The sequence below is a fragment of the Elgaria multicarinata genome, chromosome 1 (assembly GCF_023053635.1).
Source record: "Elgaria multicarinata webbii isolate HBS135686 ecotype San Diego chromosome 1, rElgMul1.1.pri, whole genome shotgun sequence".
Lineage (NCBI taxonomy): Eukaryota > Metazoa > Chordata > Lepidosauria > Squamata > Anguidae > Elgaria > Elgaria multicarinata.
The window spans coordinates 104683727-104707281 of NC_086171.1; the positions used below are offsets into that span (position 1 = coordinate 104683727).

At 41.6% G+C, this 23555-nt stretch overlaps 1 protein-coding gene across 8 annotated transcripts in view; it reads left to right on the forward strand.

Annotated features, from left to right (window-relative positions):
- Positions 1-6169: 6169 nt before the first annotated feature.
- CEP350 (centrosomal protein 350) overlaps positions 6170-23555 on the forward strand; it is a 104082-nt gene continuing 86696 nt past the window's right edge. For 7 of the 8 annotated variants that reach the window (XM_063134385.1, XM_063134427.1, XM_063134420.1 and 4 more), the window contains exons 1-5: positions 6170-6360; positions 15343-15452; positions 16701-16744; positions 18566-18680; positions 22960-23083. In XM_063134385.1, the coding sequence (XP_062990455.1) occupies positions 15380-15452; positions 16701-16744; positions 18566-18680; positions 22960-23083 (356 nt within the window). In that variant the 5' untranslated portion in view covers positions 6170-6360; positions 15343-15379. The remainder of the gene's footprint in view (positions 6361-15342; positions 15453-16700; positions 16745-18565; positions 18681-22959; positions 23084-23555) is intronic. The other variant, XM_063134395.1, reaches the window with a different exon arrangement.

The following is a 23555-nucleotide window of genomic DNA, read 5'->3' on the forward strand; positions in this document are numbered from 1 at the left end:
CAGTACTCTCTAGTATTTAGGGTTGCCCAGCTCCGATTCACTTGCTTTGTAGCAGCTTGGTGGAAGTTCACTGAAAGAGGTTTAAAATGTGAGGTCATTTGTTGGTTGTTTCCTTCCTTGCCTTCTGTGCTTGTTTCAAGCAGGTAAAAGCTTTACTGTGTTTCTAAAATTGTACTAATGTTATATTTTTAAAAAGTTACTAAATAGGGAATTTGATTTTCTGAGGAATACCCTGGTGCAGGCTTGGTTTTTTTTTTTTTTAAATTTGCTGCATTCATTTTCTGACAGCTGTGGGAATTGGGAGAATCTTGCTTTTCATTTGATTTCACCCACTAATTAGACGGATGGATGGATGGATGGATGGATCGATCGATGGATAGAGAAGAATGTAATTGTGAGTAGAATTTTATTAACGCTATTTAGGGGGAGGGATAAAAAAAAGGGGGGGAATCACTGTGATTAGAAAATTATGGTGAATTTAAGAAGAAGGAACTGTGTTTCAGAAAATTCAATCTAGGGTGCTTCCAGACAAGGCTTTTATTGTGCCATTGCCTTGCTCCATTCATGGAATTTTATGGGGAGGTGTCCAGACATCGTCATCTTCTGCTCATACCCACCCACCCACCTCATTTTCCCACCACTTCTGCCTTTTTTCTTTCTGCAGAAAATCTGTTAAAGAAGAAAAGATGGCATAGTTGCACCATGCCTGCTAATTGTTAGTGCCAGGACCCCTCTGTCGCAAAGTACTCCTAGAAGCTGGCTTCTAACTGACATGTTATAAGTCAGTATTACTTATAAATTAAGTAGAAATGGAACGTTCAAGAATATAAATGGTACTCTGTTAATCTGATTTGAACTCTCAAGAATGAATTGACATTTTGCAGGAATTAGAAAGGGAATAATCAGTGTTTGCCAGTGATTTTGTGATGCTCACAAGAGCCTCTTTTTTTTTTTTTTGCTGTGTGCGGTAGTTTTTGCTTGCTTTTTTTTTTAATGAGAAAGGGAAAGAGTTTCCATTCTAAACTTGCTAAAATCCAGCTAGTATACTTTGCAGAACAAATCTTGTGTACCAAAAAGCTCTGGCTGCAATTCTACAGACAGATGCATCTGTCTAAGTTTGGTGGAAATCAATGGGATTTATGACTGTGTAGTTCAAGATTGCATTTCTGCTAGGCAACAACTGGTATTATTATTATTATTATTATTATTATTATTATTATTATTTATTTATTTATTTATTTATATAGCACCATCAGTGTACATGGTGCTGTACAGAGTAAAACAGTAAATAGCAAGACCCTGCCGCATAGGCTTACAATCTAATAAAATCATAGTAGAACAATAAGGAGGGGAAGAGAATGCAAACAGGTACAGGGTAGGGTAAGCAGGCACAGGGTAGGGTTAAACTAACAGTAGAAAGTAACAGTAGAAGTCTGCACAACATCAAGTTTTATGTATGAACCAAGTTTTACCTGCTTGGTTCATACATAAGAGCCAAACCATAGCCTTGTGGTCAGATTCCTTCCTTCCACTTTCTGGTTCGGGCAAACCATAAATTACTCTTATGTTTGAACTGGGAAAACAATGAATTGGATTTGCAAGTCTGGTTTGGAGGCAAGCTATAGTTTGTGCAAACTAGCTTCCTGTTTTGGCTGTCACAGCAAATAGTGGCTTGCTTGAACCAGAAAGCAAGGGAATCAGAGCATGCAAGGGGAGAACGGAGTGTTCGGTGCTGTTGTGAATAGCCAAAATATGGTTCAAAGTGAGTGTAAGCTAGCCTGTTATTAACAGTCCGCTAGGCAGGACGATATCACCTGGGCATGCACAGAAGTTACCTAAGAGTTGCTGCAATATTTACATTTCATCAGTTCATGAGACAAAACGTTGCTTTGGGTTTAAGATGATGGCTGAGTTGTAACTGGATTGTTCCAAGTTTTGCAAGAAATACGCAAGGAAAAATTCAGTACGTCTTCCTCTATAATTATAATTCCTAGGCCTTTACCAGACCATCAAGTAATTTATTTTTCTGAGAAATTCCAAACATGTAGCTAAATTGTTATTTTTTACAGTTATTGCTTTGAAGGGCCATTTTACACTTCACTGCAACAGTAAAGGAGCTACTTCCTTGTGATTTGGTCCCATGCTGTACTAGTAGTAAGTACTAGATCGATAGCACTCAACACAATTTATTTTGTTCAAAAATAATGTTTGCCTGGGAAAGACCCATGTTATTCACCCTATTGTGTAATTCTAACATACACATTACTATCATGGGGGAACAGCTGACATATTGCGGTACTAGTGTATGAATTGTCTGCCATCTTAAAAGAGCTGGTCGTCTGTTTGCCTCCGAAAAAGCCATACCTGGACCCAGAAGTATATAACTATGGATTCCTGCATTGAGCAGGGGGTTGGACTTGATACCCTTATAGGCCCCTTCTAACTCTATGATTCTATGAACTACTCACTGGAAGCAAACATTCCCTTTTTTGGTAAGATACCTGAGAGGGTGCTGATGGCTCAGGCACTCTTTGAGGAAACAAATTATCTAGACCTGTTCCAATCTGGTTTCAGGCTTGGTTCTGGGACAGAATCAGCCTTGGTTGGCTTGATGGATAACCTTTAAGGAGAGGAATAGGGAAGTGTAATCCTGTTAATTTGATACCATTGACCATTTTAATCACACAATGTTCCATGTATTCCATGACTGTACTGCAAGTACAAAAATTGATATTGGGTGAAGACGCAAGCATCCTAGGAATTTTAACTTTCATTTTAAATTAATACTATTTTGTAGTCCTTGTGAAGAAGTTATGAAATCTCTGGCTGGAGGAAGAGTGAGAGCACAATTCCCAATGGTCAAGAAGAGCATGTTCTGTTTTGTTTTGGGGTGCATTACACAGCTCTTTGTCTGTCCTTATGTTGAGTAGAAGCAAAATAATTGTATGCAGCTATACATAACTTTTCAGAATCCAGTTTTTCTTGGCATAGAAAAGCTTTAGCACAGCATCTGTTACAGTGAATGTCCAAAATGGTGGCAGTCAGATTAATGTTGTGAATGCCCCCAAATGGATATATTCTCAATATAAAGAGAAGGTGGAGAAGAACCTTCAAGGAGTTTGTAATATAAGGAAAGGGAGGAAGGAAGGGCCACAGGCGGTGATCCTTGCTCTGGGATTGCAATCATGAACCCACCTACCTGGGAGTAAGTCCCACTGGGTCTTACTTCTGAGTAAACATGAACTGCACATTTGTTGCATTATTAGTATGCAAAAACTCCCCAGAGGCATGGACATCCACTCATAGAGGCAAGGGGGGTGCAACTGTCCCTCCCATGTATTTCAGTCATAATGTCTTTCTGATCGTAGCAACAGCATCTGCTGTGCTCTGCCTAGCCCTACTTTCAGTTTCTAGCCACACGGGCAAGGCTCAGGATAGGAGGAGTGGCGGAGAAGTGCCCTTGAGTTTAACTGTCTTGGTGGAAGCGCCTCTTCATAAGGCAAAGAGGTAGTAGCAGGCAGCAGCATGACCAGGCTCCTCCATGCCAAACTAGCTCCATTCTGAGAGCTGCAACAGCACCTCATGCTGCGCACACCTGTGAGAAAGTCCCTCACCAAAGACTCCTGAGTAAACTTAGCAGTCATGAAATAAGGAGGAGGAGGAGGTAAGTGGTTAAAGATCAGAAAGCATGGACCAGAATTGGCAGCCAGCTCTGTTAGTGGCTGGGCAGCATTGGATTCTGCCCTGCGGTTCAAACTTCAAGTCATGCAAAAGTTGCACATCTAGCTGATGTAAAACATGACTGATAACAATGGGAAAAGTAAAGTCCAGGCCCTTCTAGATCCCTAAAACCTGATCAAGCATACTCATTTCTCCTCCCACTCCTAAAGACACTCCCCACAGATTCCACTGCTACTCTCTAGAACTGCCTTCCCCAACTTGGTGCCCTTCAGATGTTTTGGATGTCAACTCCCATCTACAATGGTCAGGGAGGCTGGGGTTGTAGTCTATGACAACCCCACCCTCTACTTCTGATGTACAGCCACAGTGGCCCCTAGAGCATCATGGTAGTTGGTACCCTGTTGAACAACTTGAATCTATTCTTATCTTACTTTTTTGTCCTCAAGAATGCAAACAAAACTTTTCTGGAATCAGGGCCGGTGCTATCATAGAGGCCACTCAGGCAGCTGCCTAGAGTGCCAAGCTAAGAGGGGCGCTGGGCGCAGCACAGTACTCATGCACGTTGGCTGTGAGCCGGCCCGGCCCAAGGATTCAGCTGGGCCTGGGCGGGCGAGATGGTGCTCCTCGCCCGCCCAGCCAAAGCAAAGCCAGGGATGCTGGGGTGGGGCGGCTCCACGTTCGGACTTCCGGAACGTGCCCAGGGGAGAGAGAGAGAGAGAATGTATGTGTGGGTGAATGGGGTGCATGGGGTCTTTGAGTGAATGCATGTGTTCATGCGTGTGTTTGTTCGGAGTGAGTGATGCTGAGTGTGCCTGTGCACGCGTGTGTGAGTTGGGGGGGGATGATTTGGAGGTGATATTCCTATTAAACAATGCATTTTAGACCCATAGACGTTCCTTTCCAATTTGTTTGCTATAATTGGCATGACGTATTTCTTGCACTTTAAAATAAATTTAGCAGTTTCAAGTTTTGTGCTTATTTTTTCCAGGGTTAGGGTTAGGGTTAGGGTTAGTCTGGCACCGGCCCAGTCTGGAATAGGCTGACTGGTTCCAACCACCTTGGGCTTTTGAGTTGGAAGTTACCGTATTTCTTTGATTGTAAGATGCACACTAATTTCAGTACCACCAACAGAAAAAAAGCTTTGATTCTAAGAAATAATAAATGCACCTGCGATTCTAAGACGCACCCCGTTTTTAGAGATGTTTATATGGGAAAAAAGTGTGTCTTAGAATCGAAGAAATACGGTAGCATTGTTAAGAAGATGGGTGCAGCCACTAGGCAGTTTTCTGATTGCTGGCTAGACCACTGATACCACAAATGGGGTCTATCCTTGCTGGACAAATCAACCAGCTTTTATGGAGCTGAGATACTCATGAAAAGAAAGACTCACACAGTCCTGCTGGAGCTTCCAATATACTGTCTAACTGGAAGCCAGACACTCACTTTCCCAGAACATCCTCTCTGCAATAAACCTGGCATATGACTTATTTTGTGATCCGCCGAGAGAGCTTCGGCTATTGGGCGGTATAGAAATGCTCTAGGATCCAAGACTGTTCCCTCCCCCCATTTCTCTTAGGGGTGTGTGTTGTTGGGTGGGTGGGTGTGTTCCCGGGGAACCAAAGGAAGTTTTCTTGGAGCTCATGATACTTCTTGAATATAACACTCTTCTGTATTAGTGCTGTTCAGTTCTACTCCTTTTAAACTTCTAAATGTCACAGAACGCTATGCTAAGCAAAAAAACAAGAGCACACACAAGGTAAAATGCACAGGTGTGTTGCAGCAGTGTGCATTAGGGCTGTGAATTACAACCACAAACTGTGTAGCTTTGCTGCCCCCATCACCACCCCTGGAACAATTCCTGCCCACACCCAACCATGCTCAGAGGTTATGCTAATACTACAAAATGATGCACCCTTGCTTACTTGGGTATGTCTCACTGAACGCTGTGATATTTCTGAATAAATAAGCTTGCATGCTGCATGCACGTTTGCAAGCACTTCTCAGGGAGCACGTCCTGTCAGCAAAGATGTTTATGACTAGGGTGCAGCATTTTAAAAAGCCTTGGTTTACTCAGAAATAAATTGATTTAATCTCCATTCTTTCTGATACATTCTTTGTCATTTATTTTTGCTACTCCCCCTCCCCTCAATGAGCCATCGGCTACCTGGGGAACATGTTCATATAAGAGTTTCCAACAATTCCTGAAAAATGAGTAGACACACATTCCACTAAGCATTTAACACTCTGAGGCCCGAAGTCCTTCCCGCGGTGTGTGTGGAGGAGGAGGGGGGGGGGGGGTGTTATATCGCTTAGGCACACTCAAGATGTCCGCCACGCACGAGAGGCGGGGGTGAGTTTGAGCTGCGCCATATTTGGAAGGTCGAAGACTTCCCTCGGCTTCAGATATCTCGCGAGACTTCTGGGGGTGGCTCCCGCCCTACCGCGCGCCGCCGCTGCCGCTGCTCTTCTCCCTCCCTCCTCCCCGGTGCCTGTGTGTCAGTTGTTGGCCGGTAATGGCGCCGGCTTGGCGGCGGCGTTGCTGCTGAGGCGACTTCTCGGGCCGCCGCGCTGCTGCTCCGTCTCGCCTCAGCGCCCTCTCCGGAAGCCTTGCGGGATGACCCGGCAACCTCAGCCGCCGCTGGGGAGGAGGAGGAAAGGAGGGAGGCGGCGATAGGACAGGTAAGGCGGGTCGGTTGGTTGGCGCTAGCCCTGAGGCCGAGCTTCAGGCGGGGAAGGGGAGAGCTGTACCGGGGGAGGGAAGCGAAGGGGGTGACCCTTCCCCGCTCCCGGGGGGCTCGAGCCCGCTTGCGCCTCTCCTCCTCCCCCCCCCCCGCCTCAAGGAGCCCGGTTCGGCGTTTCAGCCTCTTATTCCCTCCCCCCCCCCCCCCCCCGGTCGCTGTTTCCACGCTCCCTTTCCCCACTGCAGTTCGCCCTGGCTGTCACTCGCTTCTTCCTGGTTTAAAGAGACGGTTCTCCCTTAGGGCTTGGGTGCCCGTTTTAGAAGCGCTGTCCCTTGTTCCAGGCCATTATGGCCCAGGAATACAGAACGGCATACTAACTGACTGCCACAGTTAAAAAACAGACACCGAATGTAACGAATGCAAAAGCGTTAAAGAGAGGAAATACGCGTTGGCTCAAAAGTGTGGCGTTTTAACAGTGGTTTATTATTCACTGGGTTCAGCTTACTAAGACATTTGGATTCAGAGTGGTGTGTGTGTGTCTGTGTGTGTGTATATATATGTGTGTGTGTGTGTATATATACATATGCAACACAGATGTCCATGTGCACATGTACTTGTGCAGAATAATATAAGCAAAAAACAAACAAGACTGGTATTTTATTCCAAGGAATTGACAGGCTTAATAACTGCCACAGTTAAAAACAGACACCAAATGTAACTAATGCAAAAACGTTAAAGAAACTAATGAGAAGAAATACGCGTTGGCTCAAAAGTGTGGCGTTTTAACAGTGATTTATTATTCACTGGGTTCAGCTTATTAAGCCATTTGGATTCTGTGTGTGTATGTGTGTGTACATACACACACATGCAACACAGATGTCCGTGTGCACATGTACTTGTGCAGAATAATATAAGCACAAAATAAACAAGACTGGTATTTTATTCCAAGGAATTGACAGGCTAAGGCAGGGGTTCTTAACCCGGATGGGCTTCAGGGGGTCTGTGAAAGTCAATTTATTCATACTTTGTGTATGTCATACAGTGTATGAGGCAATCAATTTTCAATAAAATAAAGTATATTAATTGCATGCCAAGTTGTGTTTATGTGCTTATGTGCTTTTTTCTAGGGAGGGGGGTCCATAGCTTTCACCAGATTTTCAAAGGGGTCCGTGACTCAAAAAAGGTTAAGAACCACTGGGCTAAGGACACATGCATTATACTAAAATGGGTTTGCTTTTGTGTAGAATATGTATTTGGATGAGAGGGCATTTGAGCATTCAGCTTGCTGTGTCTGTTCACATATAAGTTGGGCAGGGCCATGCCACATAACCCTGCCCCCAACATTGACATATTGGGTAATTCCTTCCATTGATGTCCACAAATAGTGTGAGCACTTGCAAGCTGGAACACTGATAGCACAGGACTCCAGCTTGCATGAAGGTGTACAGCTGTACAGGGCTGTTATTATGTCCCATTGATCTCCCACTTAAACTTTTTCCATAAGAAGAGCTTGCTGGATCTGTACAAAAAGCCATCTAGTACATCCTCCTGTTTCTCATAGTGGCCAATCAGATGGCTTCAGGATGACCACAAGCAGGATTTGAAGGCAGGGCTCGTGCAAGATGTTGTGCCACCAAAGGTGGGAGCACCCGCCTTCCACCTTTTTATTCTTACAGGCGATCTTGTCTATCAGTACCTGTCTTTGAAGGCCCTCATTGTGGGCAAGGTGGCTGCAGAGACTGAGGGAAGTCTGATTCTACCTCATAGGAGAGATGGTCCTGTTAGAGGCAATAACTTACCTGCTGTTACTCCTTAGCAAAAGGTATTCAGTAGTATACTGCCTCTGAACATGCAAGTTCTGTATAGCTACCATGTCAAATTGCTGTTGATGGACCTGTCTAATCGCCTTTTAAAGCCACCATCACTTATTTATTTATTTATTTATTTATTTATTACATTTTTATACTTAGAGCATTTAATTCCATAAATTATGTGTTGTATGTGTGAGTAGTACTATTTCTTGACTGTCCTCACTCTACTATGAATCAGTTTCTTTGGATGACTGATATTAAAGGAACTTTTATCAAAAGTCTCTTGGAAGTCCAAATAGTCTACTGGACTATTCCATCCACCTATAATTTAGCATCCTGAGGAAATTCCAAGCATCTTTATTTTTCTTCAGTGAAACCTCTGTATGCTTAATAATTATATCACTAATTATGCTTTCTGTCAGTCTACCAGGAACTGGCATTAGGTTGATTTGCCTGTAATTTCCAGAATTTCCCCTCCTGTTCCTTGTTCAAAAACTGATATTAAGTTGACTGCTTTTGGTCTCCTAATTAGAGGACTGGATTTTGGTGACAAGTTACTTTTTCCATCCAGTAAACCAGCAGTTTCACATTTTTAAAACTTTGGGTGTATTCCATTTTCATCTGCTGTGGAATCTGTTTTTGAGATAATGACTATCTGCTTGTGTCACTTTCCAAAGATAAAACAAAGCAAACATACACCATGTAGGATATACATGAGAGAAGGTGCAATGGTGGAGACATGTGGTTAATGGAGAAATCTCAGGTATACTAGTTAATATGCTAGTTTTGCCTTCGGGAGACTCTGGTTCAAACCTTGCTGAACTATGAAATTCCTTGGGTAACATTAGGTTACTCACTGTCTCAGCCTAAATTACCTTGCAAGATTTTTGTCTTTTGTCTTTTGGGACAGGGGTGACAATTTATTTCTACTTGCTCCCTTTAGGGCACAATTCTATGCATGTTTAGATAGCAAAAAGGCTACAACTTCCAGCATGGGAGGTCTTTTTTTCTGTCTAAACACACCTTTATTCCTAATTTTATAAATTTATTATCATTATCCATCTCATTTGTCACCTCTCCGGGATTGTCCAATGAAATTAGCAGTAGGCTCCACATGGACCAAAGGTGTAGCCCTTCATGTATTGCAACATAGGGGTAGGCAACCTGAGGTCTTTGGTGCCTGAGAAATAGTTTCTCTTGATGCTGAAAACTGGGTTCAAAGGAGTTGTTTATAGTCTTATAGATTAATAGCTTGTGGCAGATAAGAATGGGGATGAATATCCTAAGTGTTTAAGCTGTTCAACAGTGAGTTGGGGAAGGAGGCATGTGTTACTTGAATCATTTTTAGGAAATCTCTGTGGTGCTTTTTAAGGACCTTTGTATTTTCATAGACTGGGTGCAGGCATCTCCTTCATGAATGTATAAACTTTCTTGAAAATTAGCCTGCTGGAGGACACATGAACCTTTTAGGGTCTTTGCTTGTCAATACTTTGGTTAGGTATTCAGTTTTACTCTTATAGGCTACATTTGTAGAGACTTATTTGCCTGCATAAAATTTTATCAACTTTTCTTTTCTGTGCACAATATTTAAATGCTATGTTAATTTTGTGTTCTGTCCTATGAAGTCTTTGCAAATTTCTAAAGAGGGTGGCTGTGATCTCGTTCTTTCAACTACTGCATCCCATACGTCTTCATATTTCTTTATCTGAGAGTGTATGATTTACATCAAGTAGTTTTGAGGTTGTATTGTCTCAGCCCTGCTTTGCAGGGCAAGTGCAAACCATAGTTTGCCACTTCAAATGTAATGGTATGTATTACATTTTTAAGGCATTACTGTCATATGTATTATGTGTGCTGCTATCATATTTCCTGAGCAGGAGACCTTTCATATAGTTACCATTGCTATACCTATTCCAGTGAAAAACCAGTAAAGACATAATGCTTAACTATGGTTAGTGCCAGCCATGGTTTAGCGAAGTTCAGTTCCTGGGGGATACGTATAGGGTGACATTTGTCACCTTGTAAAAAAAGAGGCTGGAGAAGTGGGAAAACATCTTAACCATAATTTTCTAGGTTTGGGTGCAATGCTAACGATGGTAAGATCAAATCACAGTTTCCACGCCTACTTCAAGTCATAGGCTGTGTTCAGAAGACACCTTAAACCATGGTGGTTAACAAAAAAGCCTTAACCACCGTGGTTTAAGGTGTCTTCTGAACAGGCCATTCATTTCATATCATGACTTGTGGCTAATCCTTAGCCATGTAGTTTAGGTGTTTGGCTATTATCTTTAAGCATGGTTAAGATAACCCAACCATAGTTAAGTGTGGTCTGCGTAGGAGCAAAGATACAACACAGGTAAGATAGTGGTCTTGTTTGGTTGTAACAATAATTATGATTTATCATTATGGGAATGTGTTTGGGTGAGCTACAGGCTCATATGTTCCCCTTTGTTACCTCTTCTCCCCCACCACGGATATGAGGAGATTGGAAGTTTTCATTTCTGTTTTCAAATAACCACAATTTAGCACTGTTTCTGAACCCTAAATTGTGGTTTATCTTAATTATTTTTTTTAAGAAGATAGCTTCATAAACTACAGTTTGAAATTTGTATACTTTCTTAAATCACAAGAGTAACTGCTGTTTGTTTGGGTTTGGATGAAATGCTAAACTGCCATGCCAAAGGAGGAGGGAAGAATGTGTGTGTGAAATTTGCCTACATTCATTCCTTAACCATTATCAAATCAGGACAGTCTCTTATTTGGCCAATCTGATGTTTAATAGGAATGGAAAGATAGTTTATATTGATTAACACAACCAGTTTTGGGCACTCAATATTCAAATAGGGAAGGACTGTAGCACAGTGGCAGAGCACCTGGTTTGCATGCAGAAGGTTCCAGTTTCAATCCCCAGCTTCTCCAGGTAGGGCTAGGAAGCCATCATGCCTGAAATCCTGGAGAGTTACTGCCAGTCAATGTTGACAGTACTGGGTTAGATAGACCGATGCTATGACTCCTTGTAAGGCAGCTTCCCATGTTTCTATGCAATCTAGACAGAGCAGTGAATGCTTTAAATACACAAGGCAATGAATCTGTTTGGACATAATGGCAGTGTCTGGCAGCAAATCATGGGTTAATTAACCCACAGGTTGCAGGGATGTACTTCATGTCCGAGCTGTGCGCAGCCTGCTTCCTGTTTTCATTAACAAGCCTCTAATGCTGCCTTTAAGAGTTGTTTCCATTATATCCAAACAGGGGCACTTGGGGCTGTTCCGGGTTAAACAACCCCAAGTTAATCCATGGCTTGTTCTTTGTTCCTCTGTTTGGTTTAGTATGTTGTTCTGTTTTTATATTGCATCAAGCATTTATTTGTGCACAGCATACCTGAAGCTGTCATTTAAATTATAAGGAATGGAGTCTCTTAAAATGTTGGATAGCAGTCTGATAATATGATCTGTACTGTTAAGCTTTTTCCTCATGACCTGGATTTTTGTAAAAACCAACCAAACAAATCTCATTAAAAGGCAGGGAATTGAGCTTTTATAATGTAAGCTTTTTATGTTTATGATTGTATGAACATATCAAACTGCATTACACAAAATCAAAATGTTCGTCCATCTAGGTCAGTATTGTCTATTGCAGCCTTCTCCAACTTGGTGCAGTTCCAAATATGTTAGATTACAACTCCCAGCATCCCAAGTCAGCATGCCCAGTAGGCATGCTGCTAGGGATGATGTAAGTTGTAGTTCCCATGAAGGTAAAAATGACAGGATCCCCAATTAGAATTCAACAAAACCACACAAGGTGCAAGGAACCGTACAGATCTACAATTTACCAATATATATTGTATGAAAAGAGTAGAATGAATATTAATTTGAAGATATGTATATAAGCAATTAATACACAATCATTTATGCATACCAAATTGTAGAAGAAATCAGTAATTCCAGTGTATATACAGCATAACACATCTGGAGGGCACCAGGTTCGGGAAGGCTAGCATATTCGGATTGGTAATTTGGGATGTCTGTTGCAGGGAAATAAACTTGATTTCTGCGGCAATCCTGACTCGGCTTACATATGTGAGCCAAGCCATGGGTTTTCCCTGAAATCCAGGAACTTTTGGGGTTTTTTCTTTTTTCCTCCCCCCACCCCCAGGTAAATAGACATTTATGCAGTTTTCAAAAATGTCTATTTACACAAATAAAAGCCTTGGAAAATCTACCTGACTCACCAAACAAGTTCTCTGGGCAGTGTAAAATACATTAAAATATTTAAACAAAGAAGATTTTTCTAGTGAACTATTTGCATGTATATTAAAGAGATGTTACAGGATTTCATATTACATTGGGAACACACTTACTCCTAGCTTTGTGTTTACATACTTACAATATAAATTTGTCATTCAGTTTCATTGGGACCTTACATTTATCACTGGGAATGTTCCCTTGTTTGTTCATAAGTGAAAAAGATAAAAATTAAAAACTCAAACAGGAGTAAATGTGAGGGGGATCCATATCATGAAATGTTTAGGCATTATCACAATGTATTCTTGGCAAGTTTGATATTGTTAATTCAAAGTCCATGGTCAATCATAAGGTACTTTGTGATGAGCACAGGGCGAGTTCCTCATTTTTTCCACATACATTGACTTTTATTGGCATGGGACACCATTGGTTTAACAGTGTTCCCCTCAACTTTTCTCTAAGCTAAAAAGCCCAAAAGTTGAAACCTTTCCGCAGCAGTTCAGTTTTCTTGCCCGTTCCTGCATCTTTTCCAGCTGTATTTGTGTTTCTCAGCTTTGGACCCAGGTTAATTTGAAAGAGGATAATAAATGATGTTTGAGATCTACTGAATTATATCCAGAATTAACTGCTGCCTATGCTGTATTGCGTTAGTTTCTCCCTATTTATAAAGTGTCTGTATTTGCTGAATTGGGCTTTGTGAACATTTTGTATAGTGAGCTCAATTTGATGTTTATAAAACTCTTGTTTTCTCTTGTCCCCTCAATTTCCATCAAAAAAAGTCTTATTAGCATACTCCTATACTGTCTGCATTTTAGGATTAGACTCCGGTCTGGCCCGTGGGGTTTCCCCATCCACTCTGTGAACTTCTTCCACAGGCCCCCTTTTCCCTCCAGCCCTGTGCAGGAAACACTGCTTGAGGACATAAAAACTGGAAGTTCCCTGCTGAAGAAATAGTTGTTCTTCAGTACGGTGCAAGGAAACTCATAAATGATCAATGATAAGAGGGGATTTAAAGGCATTTAAATTCTAAATACCCTGCTCTTTATATACTGTTAACATTTACAGGCATTTAAACCAGTCCTGTAAGGTGAAAGTATGGAAACCAGAGGCATGTGTTTTAAAAGTTCATTTATGTGTTTTACTTCTGTGTTCTGTTTCTGGCTCTTAATCCTGAATAGACATATGTAGAATTGAGGTGGTCTTTTTATGCTTGAAACCTATTGTACTGGGGCTTATTTCTGGGTAGAGATGCATAGAATTGAGCTGTGTGTTGTATGGTTGGTTGGAAAATGTCCAAGCTGGCAGAAATTACATCCACCTATTGCTCCACCTACTCTGTCATTGGCCCTGCTGCTGGAATGTGTCACCCTTCCCAAATTGGAATTTGGGCACCTGGGCCAAAAATGATTGCCTGCCCATGAATTAGAAGTAACTTTCATTTTATGTTTTGATCCAGGTATGCTTTCTTTACTGATTGATGATTTGAATGGTGTAGGTGGGTTAGGATGTTCTAATTTCATATTCTAAAACGTAGAGGGATGATTTAGAGGAAGAGTGCAAGGTTTGAAAATTGAGTAACCTGTTACCAATTTTGGCTTTTTGAAGTACCGCATTTCTTCAATTGTAAGACGCCATTGATTGTAACACGCACACTAATTTCAGTACCACCAACAGGAAAAAAAAAACCTAAGACACACCCACAATTCTAAGACGCACCCCATTTTTTGAGATGTTTATATGGGGAAAAAAGTGCATCTTAGAATCGAAGAAATAGGGTATGTTGATTCTTAACACTTGATTCTATAGTTGTTCATTTGTCATATGCCGAATAAATGTGTTAACTGTATAATCAGTGTCACAGAGCACATGCAGAGAGCTTCCTTCTCTGTAGGCAAAGCCATAAACGTGAATTTGTGGTACAATCCACAGATAAACTTGAAATCTAGTTGCAAGTCATTTTTTAAAGGATAATCATAAAAGTTGTCCTGGAGTAGTGGCATAGTATTGAAAGAAAGTTGTCATGTGAATTGGAGGCTGTGGGATCTGATCCTGTGGTCACTTTTTCTTATACAACAACAACAACAACAGTTGCTTATTAGCCAGTCAGGCCATGCGCATACAGGAACATAATAAAATACTCCTCACGCCAGAGGTAATACCAAAATACAAAGTGTTAATAAAATGGCTAACAAGAGCAGGTTAAAACATCTTGTAATCCTGACAATAGTTGCTGATATATTATATTAATAAGTTTAGTCCTTTATGGCTGCCAGTGACTTTCGTTTCTCCAGAGCCTGTTTGACAAACTTGGCAGTCCTATATGACGTGTAATAGTCTGTACCTGCCAGTAGTGTTATGCTTGCAAAGGAGATATAATTGAACCCAACAATTAAGGGCTCAAGATATTGTTTCTCAGCTCTTCGTACAATGGGCACTCTGCTAGGAAGAGTACCATGTCCTCTGCCTTAAGACAGCCAGCTGGACAATCTGCTTTTACACTGTGGTGGGACCTATAGCCTGCCTTCATCTCCATCAGCTGGAGTGAATTCAGTCTACATTGAGTCATAAGTCATCTCAGCTCATAGGAAGTTAAGTACGGGGGACCTTCCCTGGGAAGGTAATAATACTTTTATAGATAATGTTGGAACGACTCCCAGCAATGACGGCCATTGCTGTCTGAATGTCAACTTTTTCTTATAAAAGGGTTTCATTTGAGGAGGATAGGTCTACCAATGGCTGAGCCATCCTAGCGAAATGGAAACTTCATGTTCAAGGCAGCATACTCATTGGATTTCAGATGCAAGGGGGAAATGAGATAACACATTTTGCAGGTTTAGATCAAGCTTTTTCCACTTATAAACGAAAAAATTATAGTTTTTTCTTACTGAATATACTTATGTACTTTTATTTTCTTTGATTCCTCAGCGAATGTTTGTGTTTGTGCTAAAGGTGAAGTGACAGGATGTGGAGCAACAAACTGAATGAGATGCCTTTACAAAATCCAAGGTCCTCCCAGAACAGGGATTCCATCAGAGGTTTGGATTTATTTTGTTCTTACCTATCTTTGTGAAAACAGTTTTGTCAAGAGTCTCTTTAAAATTTGGCTGCATTTGCTTATGCTATGCCATTTGCCACACATAAAATAGTGGCTTCTAAATTTGTGTTGGAACACAAATGGCTAGTGATTGAGGAAAAGTGGCCAGAGCAGACCACAAAGTGTCAGCATTCTTTCTTTACTCCCAACTTCTGTTAATTTGCATTCAAGTTGCCACTTGCAAACTTTTCAATAAAGACTGGATTAAAGAGTGTTAAAACTGCAATTATAATTGCCACAAGGAATTGGTATATCTTTTAATGGAAGTTTAACGCTCTGTAACAAAAGACCTTTAAGTTGTCTGCAGCTATCCTACAACTAGTGGAAAATAAGTTGCCTAGTGAAAGTAATTATTTTGACTACTCAATTATGTACTTTTTGTTAGCATCTATTTTATAAGCAGCCGGGGTACTATAATGTTGAGATAGAGGGAGTCGTTATTTATGTGCTATCTAATTTAAATAGTGTGTGTTATTATGCAGTTATCCTTTGCACTGAGCATCATTGCAGTCAGGGAGCAATCCTATGGCCACTAGACACTGTCTAGAAGGCCATAAGAGTCTTCAGTTTCTGGGAATTAAGGTCTGAACCAAGGCTCCGCCCTCAGAGCCCAGAAACCACTCCCCCATAGGTGGCATGGTTCTTGCTGCGCCAGCTACATCTTCGCACTCAGAAACAGAGCACGGAGAGGGCAAAAAGGGAGGCAGGGAGGGAAGCTGCTTTACACGATTTCCTATTGATTCTACAGGCCCCTTTTTTCCCCCTTCCTGAAACTGCACCTACATAAAATCGCCCATCTAGGCAAAAATGCAGGGTGTCTCAAGCACAGAGGAGAGGATCCCCTCCATGCTTCAGCTGCCCAGCACAGGATAATCAGCAGCCTCCAATTTCGGAGTCTGACAGCTATCTGGATAGCATTGCGCCCTAAGTTGGGGCGGGGGGAGGGGGGGCGGAATTATCCTTTGCAAATAAAAAGTTAATGCATGAACTTCTGTGTGCTTCCCAGCTCGCACCAAAAGGATGCTCCTGTTGTTCCTTTAAAGTGACAGTGTCAAGTAATTATGCATGCAAAGAAAAAATAACAACTGTGCATAGGAGAGCATTTAAAAATGTTATTAAGCTATGCAAAATATTTGTCATGAAAGTGATGGTTGAACTAACAGGAATTTGCTTTGAATTCTTTGTGCAGACTTAACCACAGCATGGGATGCTTTTTCACAGACGAAGGCAGCAGTAAGTAAAACACGAATAGAAGTCATTTTGGACACAATACTTTTCTGTAGTTCTAAACTTATTCAAAATGAAAATCACCTTCTTTTTTGTGAGTGGCTTGGAAATGCTAGGGAGCAGTAAAAAGTTCAGATGCTTACTCTTTCAGCAATACTGTTTCTTTAGCACCATTAGCCTTGGCATTCTGCTGCCAGACGCCATAGAGTCAGGACTAGGAGACCTGATTGGAATTGATTGCCCTGAAGCTGGGACTGTGCTGGTAGGAGAAAAGGGATTTTGCTGTTTCAATATCTGTCATTTTCCTCAGTGTACCACACTGAGAATGTTTTTGTTCCATGGGGAAAAGTGAAGATGGCTGTTGATGTCATTTCAGCATATACAGCTTTAGCGGCTCAACAGCTTCCGGAAAAGACAGGTTGAAAGTTATCAAATGGTGTTTCTTCGGCAATGGAAACAGCTAGTTTGCTTATTCCTTCTTTCAAAAGAGAGGGTCTTCTGTTAGCTGCAGCAGTGTAAGCCGTTGTTATAGTCCCTGAAGTGATTTTATAAAGCCTGGCTATTTAGACCTTTGCTCCTTCAGATTAAACAGCTATATGGAATGAAAAGGAACTCACAAATTATGTGCTGTTTTATACTTCAGCTAGATTTGGAGTCTAAAATCAATGTACAGTTTTATTCCTAGTGCATATATTTCAACCGGAACAAATATTAAACTATTGTTCATGTTTGCAAAATGTCACTCCTGTAAAAAGACTCTAAGAATCATAGAATAGTAGAGTTGAAAAGGGCCTATGAGGCCATCGAGTCCAACCCCTGCTCAATGCAGGAATCCACCTTAACGCATCACTGACAGATGGCTGTCCAGCTGCATCTTGAATGCCTGTAGTGTGGGAGAGCCCACGACCTCCCTAGGTAATTGGTTCCATTGTCATACTGCTCTAACAATCAGGAAGTTTTTCCTGATGTCCAGCTGGAATCTGGCTTCCTGTAGCTTGAGCGCATTATTCCGTGTCCTGCACTCTGAGATGATCGTGAAGAGATCCTGGCCCTCTTCTGTGTCACAACCTTTCAAGTACTTGAAGAGTGCTATCATATCTCCCCATAGCCTTCTCCAGGCTAAACATGCCCAGTTGTTTCAGTCTCTTCTCGTAGGGCTTTGTTTCTAGACCCCTGATCATCCTTGTTGCCCTCCTCTGAACCCCCTCCAGCTTGGCTGCATCCTTCTTGAAATGAACTGCCCAGAACTGATCACAATACTCAAGATGAAGCCTAAGCAGTGCCAAATACAGGGGAACCAGTACCTTGTGTGGTTTGGAAGCTATACTTCTATTAATGCAGCCCAAAATAGCATTTGGGTTTTTTGCAGCCACATCACACTGTTGGCTGATATTCAGCTTGTGATCTACAATAATTCCATGATCCTTCTCGTTTGTAGTATTGCTGAGCCAAATATCCCCCATCTTGTAGCAGTGCATTTGGTTTCTTTTTCTTAGATGTAGAACTTGGCATTTATCCCTATTAAATTTCATTCTGTTGTTTTCAGCCCAGGGCTCCTGCCTATCAAGGTCACTTGATCCTACAATAAAGCCTTACTTTAGACTAATATAGATTTCAGTACGATCTGAGACTATGCTTGATTGTACAAAGCCTAAATTCAAACCCAACTCTATTCTACTTGGAGTGGAAAAGTTTCACCTAAACTCATACAATTTGTAAAACTGTAGTTTGCCTGTTTTATCCATTAAATGAATGTGAGATGGATTTTAAATACATTATTATCTATCTATCTATCTATCTATCTATCTATCTATCTATCTCATTTAGTTGCAGCACATTGAGAACAAACTGGAAGTAGCACCTACCAACACAGCTGTGTTAGATTCTGTCATGGACAGCAAGAAGCCATCTTCTGGTACTACCAGGAAAATAAGTAGGAAAGGTATGTATTTTGTATGTAGAAGGACCTCTCCACAATTGAATTCATGGGTGCTCAACACTGAGGGTAGTCCCCATTGCTAGTCCTACATAGGGAGTTTTTTTCATAAGATTTCTAGTAGTGTTATATTTTGCAGCACTAGAATTTTTTAATGTCTGTGATTATCAAATTGCCTACGTATTGTATGATAGAGTGCCAAAACCTCTGAAAGCTGTGTTTTAATACAAGTGTTTATCATTTATCTGAAACTGTAAACGTGTCTTACTATACTGCCTTTTGGTCATAGAAACCGGCGACAAGGCTGCTAAGAACAATGAAATTGCTATTGTAACAGAACTAAAACCATTTAAAACAATGGTTTTAATCATGGTGGGGGGGTGGGGAAAGACCAGCAGCACCGATCTCACTAGCATAGCTGGTGAGCCAAGTGCTCCTGAAGCAAGGTGTTCATAGCCTGGATTGTGCATCTGTGCTAACCTCTTGTGGGAATATATTCCAGAAAGTTTTTTTTTTAAAAAAAAGCCCTGCTCTTTGATGTAATCAACCAGAGTTCTGATGGATGGTGAATGAATCTGAGTAGGATTCCACCAGAAGACTTAAGAGTACATGGTGGAGGTTCACGCTGAAGAAGGTTGTCTGCTCATGGGGGATGGGGTCAGCTCCTGTACTGGATAGGGTTGCACTCCTTTTCCCTGAAGCACAGGCTCTCAGGAAAAGGGTGCTGATAAAACCAGCTTTGTTATTGGAACCCAAAATAACATCCATGATGTGCAGTAATGTCGACTAATTAAGGCAAGTGTGCCAGCTATGCCGCCTTCTGGGCAAGCGCCTGGCCACAGTTACTCATGCTCTGGTAACAGCTAGGTTTAACTGACAGGCAACAAATATATTTGACATAGTTCTGAATATAATTGGCATGTAGATTCAAGTGAGGGTTGGGGAAGCTCTGGCCTGCAGGTGTAATCTGGCCTGTGAAGCCTTTGTTGGTGGATGTGCACCCTCTTTTAAAATCCCACCTCACTTTGCTTTGATCTGTCCACTGGTTTTTCCTAGTGTTTTTGGAAGGCTTTTTTGGCTGCTGGAATGCTTTTCTTTGCCGAGCACTAAAAATGGCTCCCTTTCTCAGTGCTCAGTGGTAACTACTCTTATCTCTGATCAGTTGCTGATCAGAGATATGAACTTTTCCCTACAAACTCATATCTATAATCAGTATCCACTGGTCCTGGAGAGACAGAGGACAACATAGCTAATGGTAGGTGTGTGTGTGGTGTTTGTGACTCATACTACAAGACAAAACTTCTTTGAGCCCTTACACATTAACACAAAAGTAGTCCTGTGAATTCATATTTGTGTGCCCCAATGGCAACACATTGCACAGAAAAGACAAACTAAGGCACGTTGACATCAAGAATGCAATGTAAAGAGCTGGGCACAGCAATACACAACATAACTCCTTTGAACCAACAGTTTTCTGTTCCAGTGACTACCCATTGCATAAGGAAGACAACCAAAGGATGGAAATGTACTTCAAGATTATGAGTTCAGAATGAAGGGGTGGGTGGGGGCGTTAATAAAAAAACGGGGGAAAGGTCTTCCTTTTGAATTAATGCATGTTTTTGTATGGAATTTCAGGATGCAAATAGGATTAGGAGCTTAAACCCTCCTTTCCAAAGTGCAGTGGCCCGCATGTGCTTACATGAAATTAAAGAAAAATACGAGGCTTGACTACACAGATACAACCAGTACAATGTGTACTTTGGCTCTAATTCAGTCTGAGTCACTTACTTTACTCTAAAATAAGTGCATAGGGCCTAATCCAAAGTGGGACCACTATGCATTTCTTGGGAGGAAGTAAGTTTTACCAAGCTGCTTGCTGCCTGAAATACTCCGCCCTCAGGGAATTAAAGATTTCAGGCAGCATGGGACTGATAATGCTCCCCCTGGTCATGAATGGTGGTCCTGATTCAGATTGGGTCCTATGCATTTACTCCAGAGTAAAATCTTACTCATTTGAATCTTTAAAGAGAAATAAAAGTCCTCCATTGAGGAATGGAACATTCCATTCCCCCCCCCCTTTTGTTAACCTCTACGGGGAGGCAGGGGTTGAAAACAGGCAGCTGGATAAGACACACATATGCTGGTCCTTATCTGGATTGGACCCCACATCTTACTTTAGACTAAAAACCTCAGTGAAATTATGCCATCAATAAAGTTCAGAATTAGGGAAGCAGCATACTGGTCCATTTGCTGCAAGAATCATGATCACTGACTCCAAGAAAGCACACTCAAACACACCATTTTTATTGGCTCAGACCCAAAGAAGTGATTTAGCTCAGATACCCTCATTGCTTCCTTTCTGCCCCTCTCTATAGGCTAGGATGGAGTTGATGGGAATGGCCAGTGGTTTCCTTGCACTGTTGCTTACAGCCAGGGAATGTATTGAGTCTTCCCCGGTTTCCAGCGAGCCTTGGAAATGTCGCCCTATGTGAAAACCGTTTGTCCCAGTCCTAGCCCTTTAAGAAAACAACAACAACAACCCAGTAGCTGTTGCTGGGGCAACATTCTGGACATGCTCAGAATGTTCCTCCTAACTGGCAACCGAGAGACCCTGTGCTGTGGGCACTGTACTGCCACACAGTTTTCACCAAACCTTTCTTAAGGTTGTCTGGGCTTTGGGGGTCCCTGTTTGACCCCACTGGCAGACCGTGACTTATGTCTGATCAGACAAACTGAGGCTTGTCCTGCTTGCTTGTGAGTAGGCATAAAATCAGTAAGATACGAACCTTGCCTTTGGCTCTGCCCACAGGTAGAATGCAGCCCCTGAGACCTTTCCTAGATTGAAATTTGGCATTTGGACTGAAAAGGGTTCCCACCCCCCTGTTCTACATTGTGACATAACATGCTTAACTTATAGAACTAAGTTGTTTCAGCTGAGCAGTGGACTTAGTTGCCTTTTGGCTAGCTCGTATCTTCTGCTCATGGAGATGTTTCATATACTTGCATTACTTTTGACACTGCATAATGTGTTTCGAGTAGGACTTTGATGAAGGCAAAGCTGAAAGATATACTAAGAGGAGAACAGATATTGGATTTACCCTTGTAAATCATAAGTAGCTCATTGGTATATATATTCATAAGTAGCTCATTGGTATAAATGGCAAATGCCTTCTGGTTAATGGCTCACAAAGTATTGACTACTTTCCCCCATAGTTTAATTTCCGTTAACCTTTAATGTTTTTAATATTTCTCTTCCTCAAGTGTGGTTAACATCCACTAGAGGACTCCATTCAAAATACCAAGTTAATTTCCTAAACTCCCTGTAATCCGCATAGTGTGAATATTTTCACGGGTTTGATGGAAGCTGAGCTGCCATTTAGACATGTAACACTTAATCCTCTTCCACTAGAAAAGGCAGGTCTTATTGTTGGTTCTGTTGGATAGGTATGAGAGTTCACCAAGCTAACTTTTGAATTTCTTCATTAAGAATAGTTTTATAATAAAAAGTAGAATGTTGGTCTAAAGCAATTTTTTAGAGTTGAGTAATGTTAGTACAAGCGAAATATGTTTCTCCTTCTATTAGTCAGAATTTGCCCATAGCATCAAACCTGTGACTAAGATGTGGATCTCTAATTCAGAATGGCCTTACAAAGTTGCTTGTTTGGAGTAAATATATTTACTTTATGCTTTTAATATTTTACAGGTGCTAAACATCAGCACATTACTTGCTGTAATAGCTTTACCTCTTCCTGAAAGTTTGAAACTGCTTTCTAGATACACTGAAGAATAAAGCCCTGTTAGGGTATTTGCCTGTGACGGCTTAAAATGTGAAGGCTTAAAATGGTTAGATTGATGGGGCCATTTACACTGGCCCCACCCTTATGTCTCCCAGTGTGCATGCATTGCCCTCTCAGTTCAAAGACCTTGCTGTGTTTATTTATTTATTTATTACATTTCTATACCGCCCAATAGCCGGAGCTCTCTGGGCGGTTCACAAACCCCGGATAAGGCAGGGTCTGTGACTGCCTGGAGAGTTCTACTGCCATTCACTCCCTTTCAGAAGTTGCTGCTGCAGCACAGTAAGGGCTGAACTGAGTGGGGTGGGGCCCGGGAGCTAGGAGACATAGGGGGCAGGGCCAGCAAGCACATCCCCATAATTCTACCCACTTCAAGCCCTCACATATTCAGGTGAAGACCTGAACAGGGCTTAATATATTAATTAGTATTCTTAAGTGCTAATTGAACCCCCAGAGAAGCTTTGAAGATTCCTTGATTTCTGTTTCAGCCTCCAGGTCTTCCAGCCAAAAAAAAGAGAGGTCCCCCCGCTGCCCTCTTCGTGTTACCACTTTGGAAAGCAATATAAGAAAGAGTGGACATGTTGAATTTTGTGAGCCCCTGGTTTCTTTCAGGTCAGTTTGAAAGAAAATCAATGTTTTGCTTACTCAAGATTATGAAATGAAGTTGTAAGCATAGTATCTATTCCCTCAATTTTTAAGTGTCTTATATTTATTGGTTGGTTTCAATCCCTAATGGCTTCTTGTATCCTGGAGGTGTTTGGTTATTTATTTATTTATTTATTTATTACATTTTTATACTGCCCAATAACCAAAGTTCTCTGTGTAGTTTACAACAATCAAAACCATCAAATACAACACAATACAATAAGAAAATCTTCACCTGCTGTCAAAAAGACCACAACTGAGGTGCCAGGCAAGCCTCTCTGAGGAGTTCATCCAAAATCGGGGTGCCACAACAGAAAACCCCCTCTTCTTAGTAGCCATCCACCTCACCATTTGGCAGGGGCTCCCAGAGAAGGTCTGCTGAAAACAATCTTAGGGTCCAGGCAGGTATATATAGGAGGAGCCACACTCAGCAGCCCAA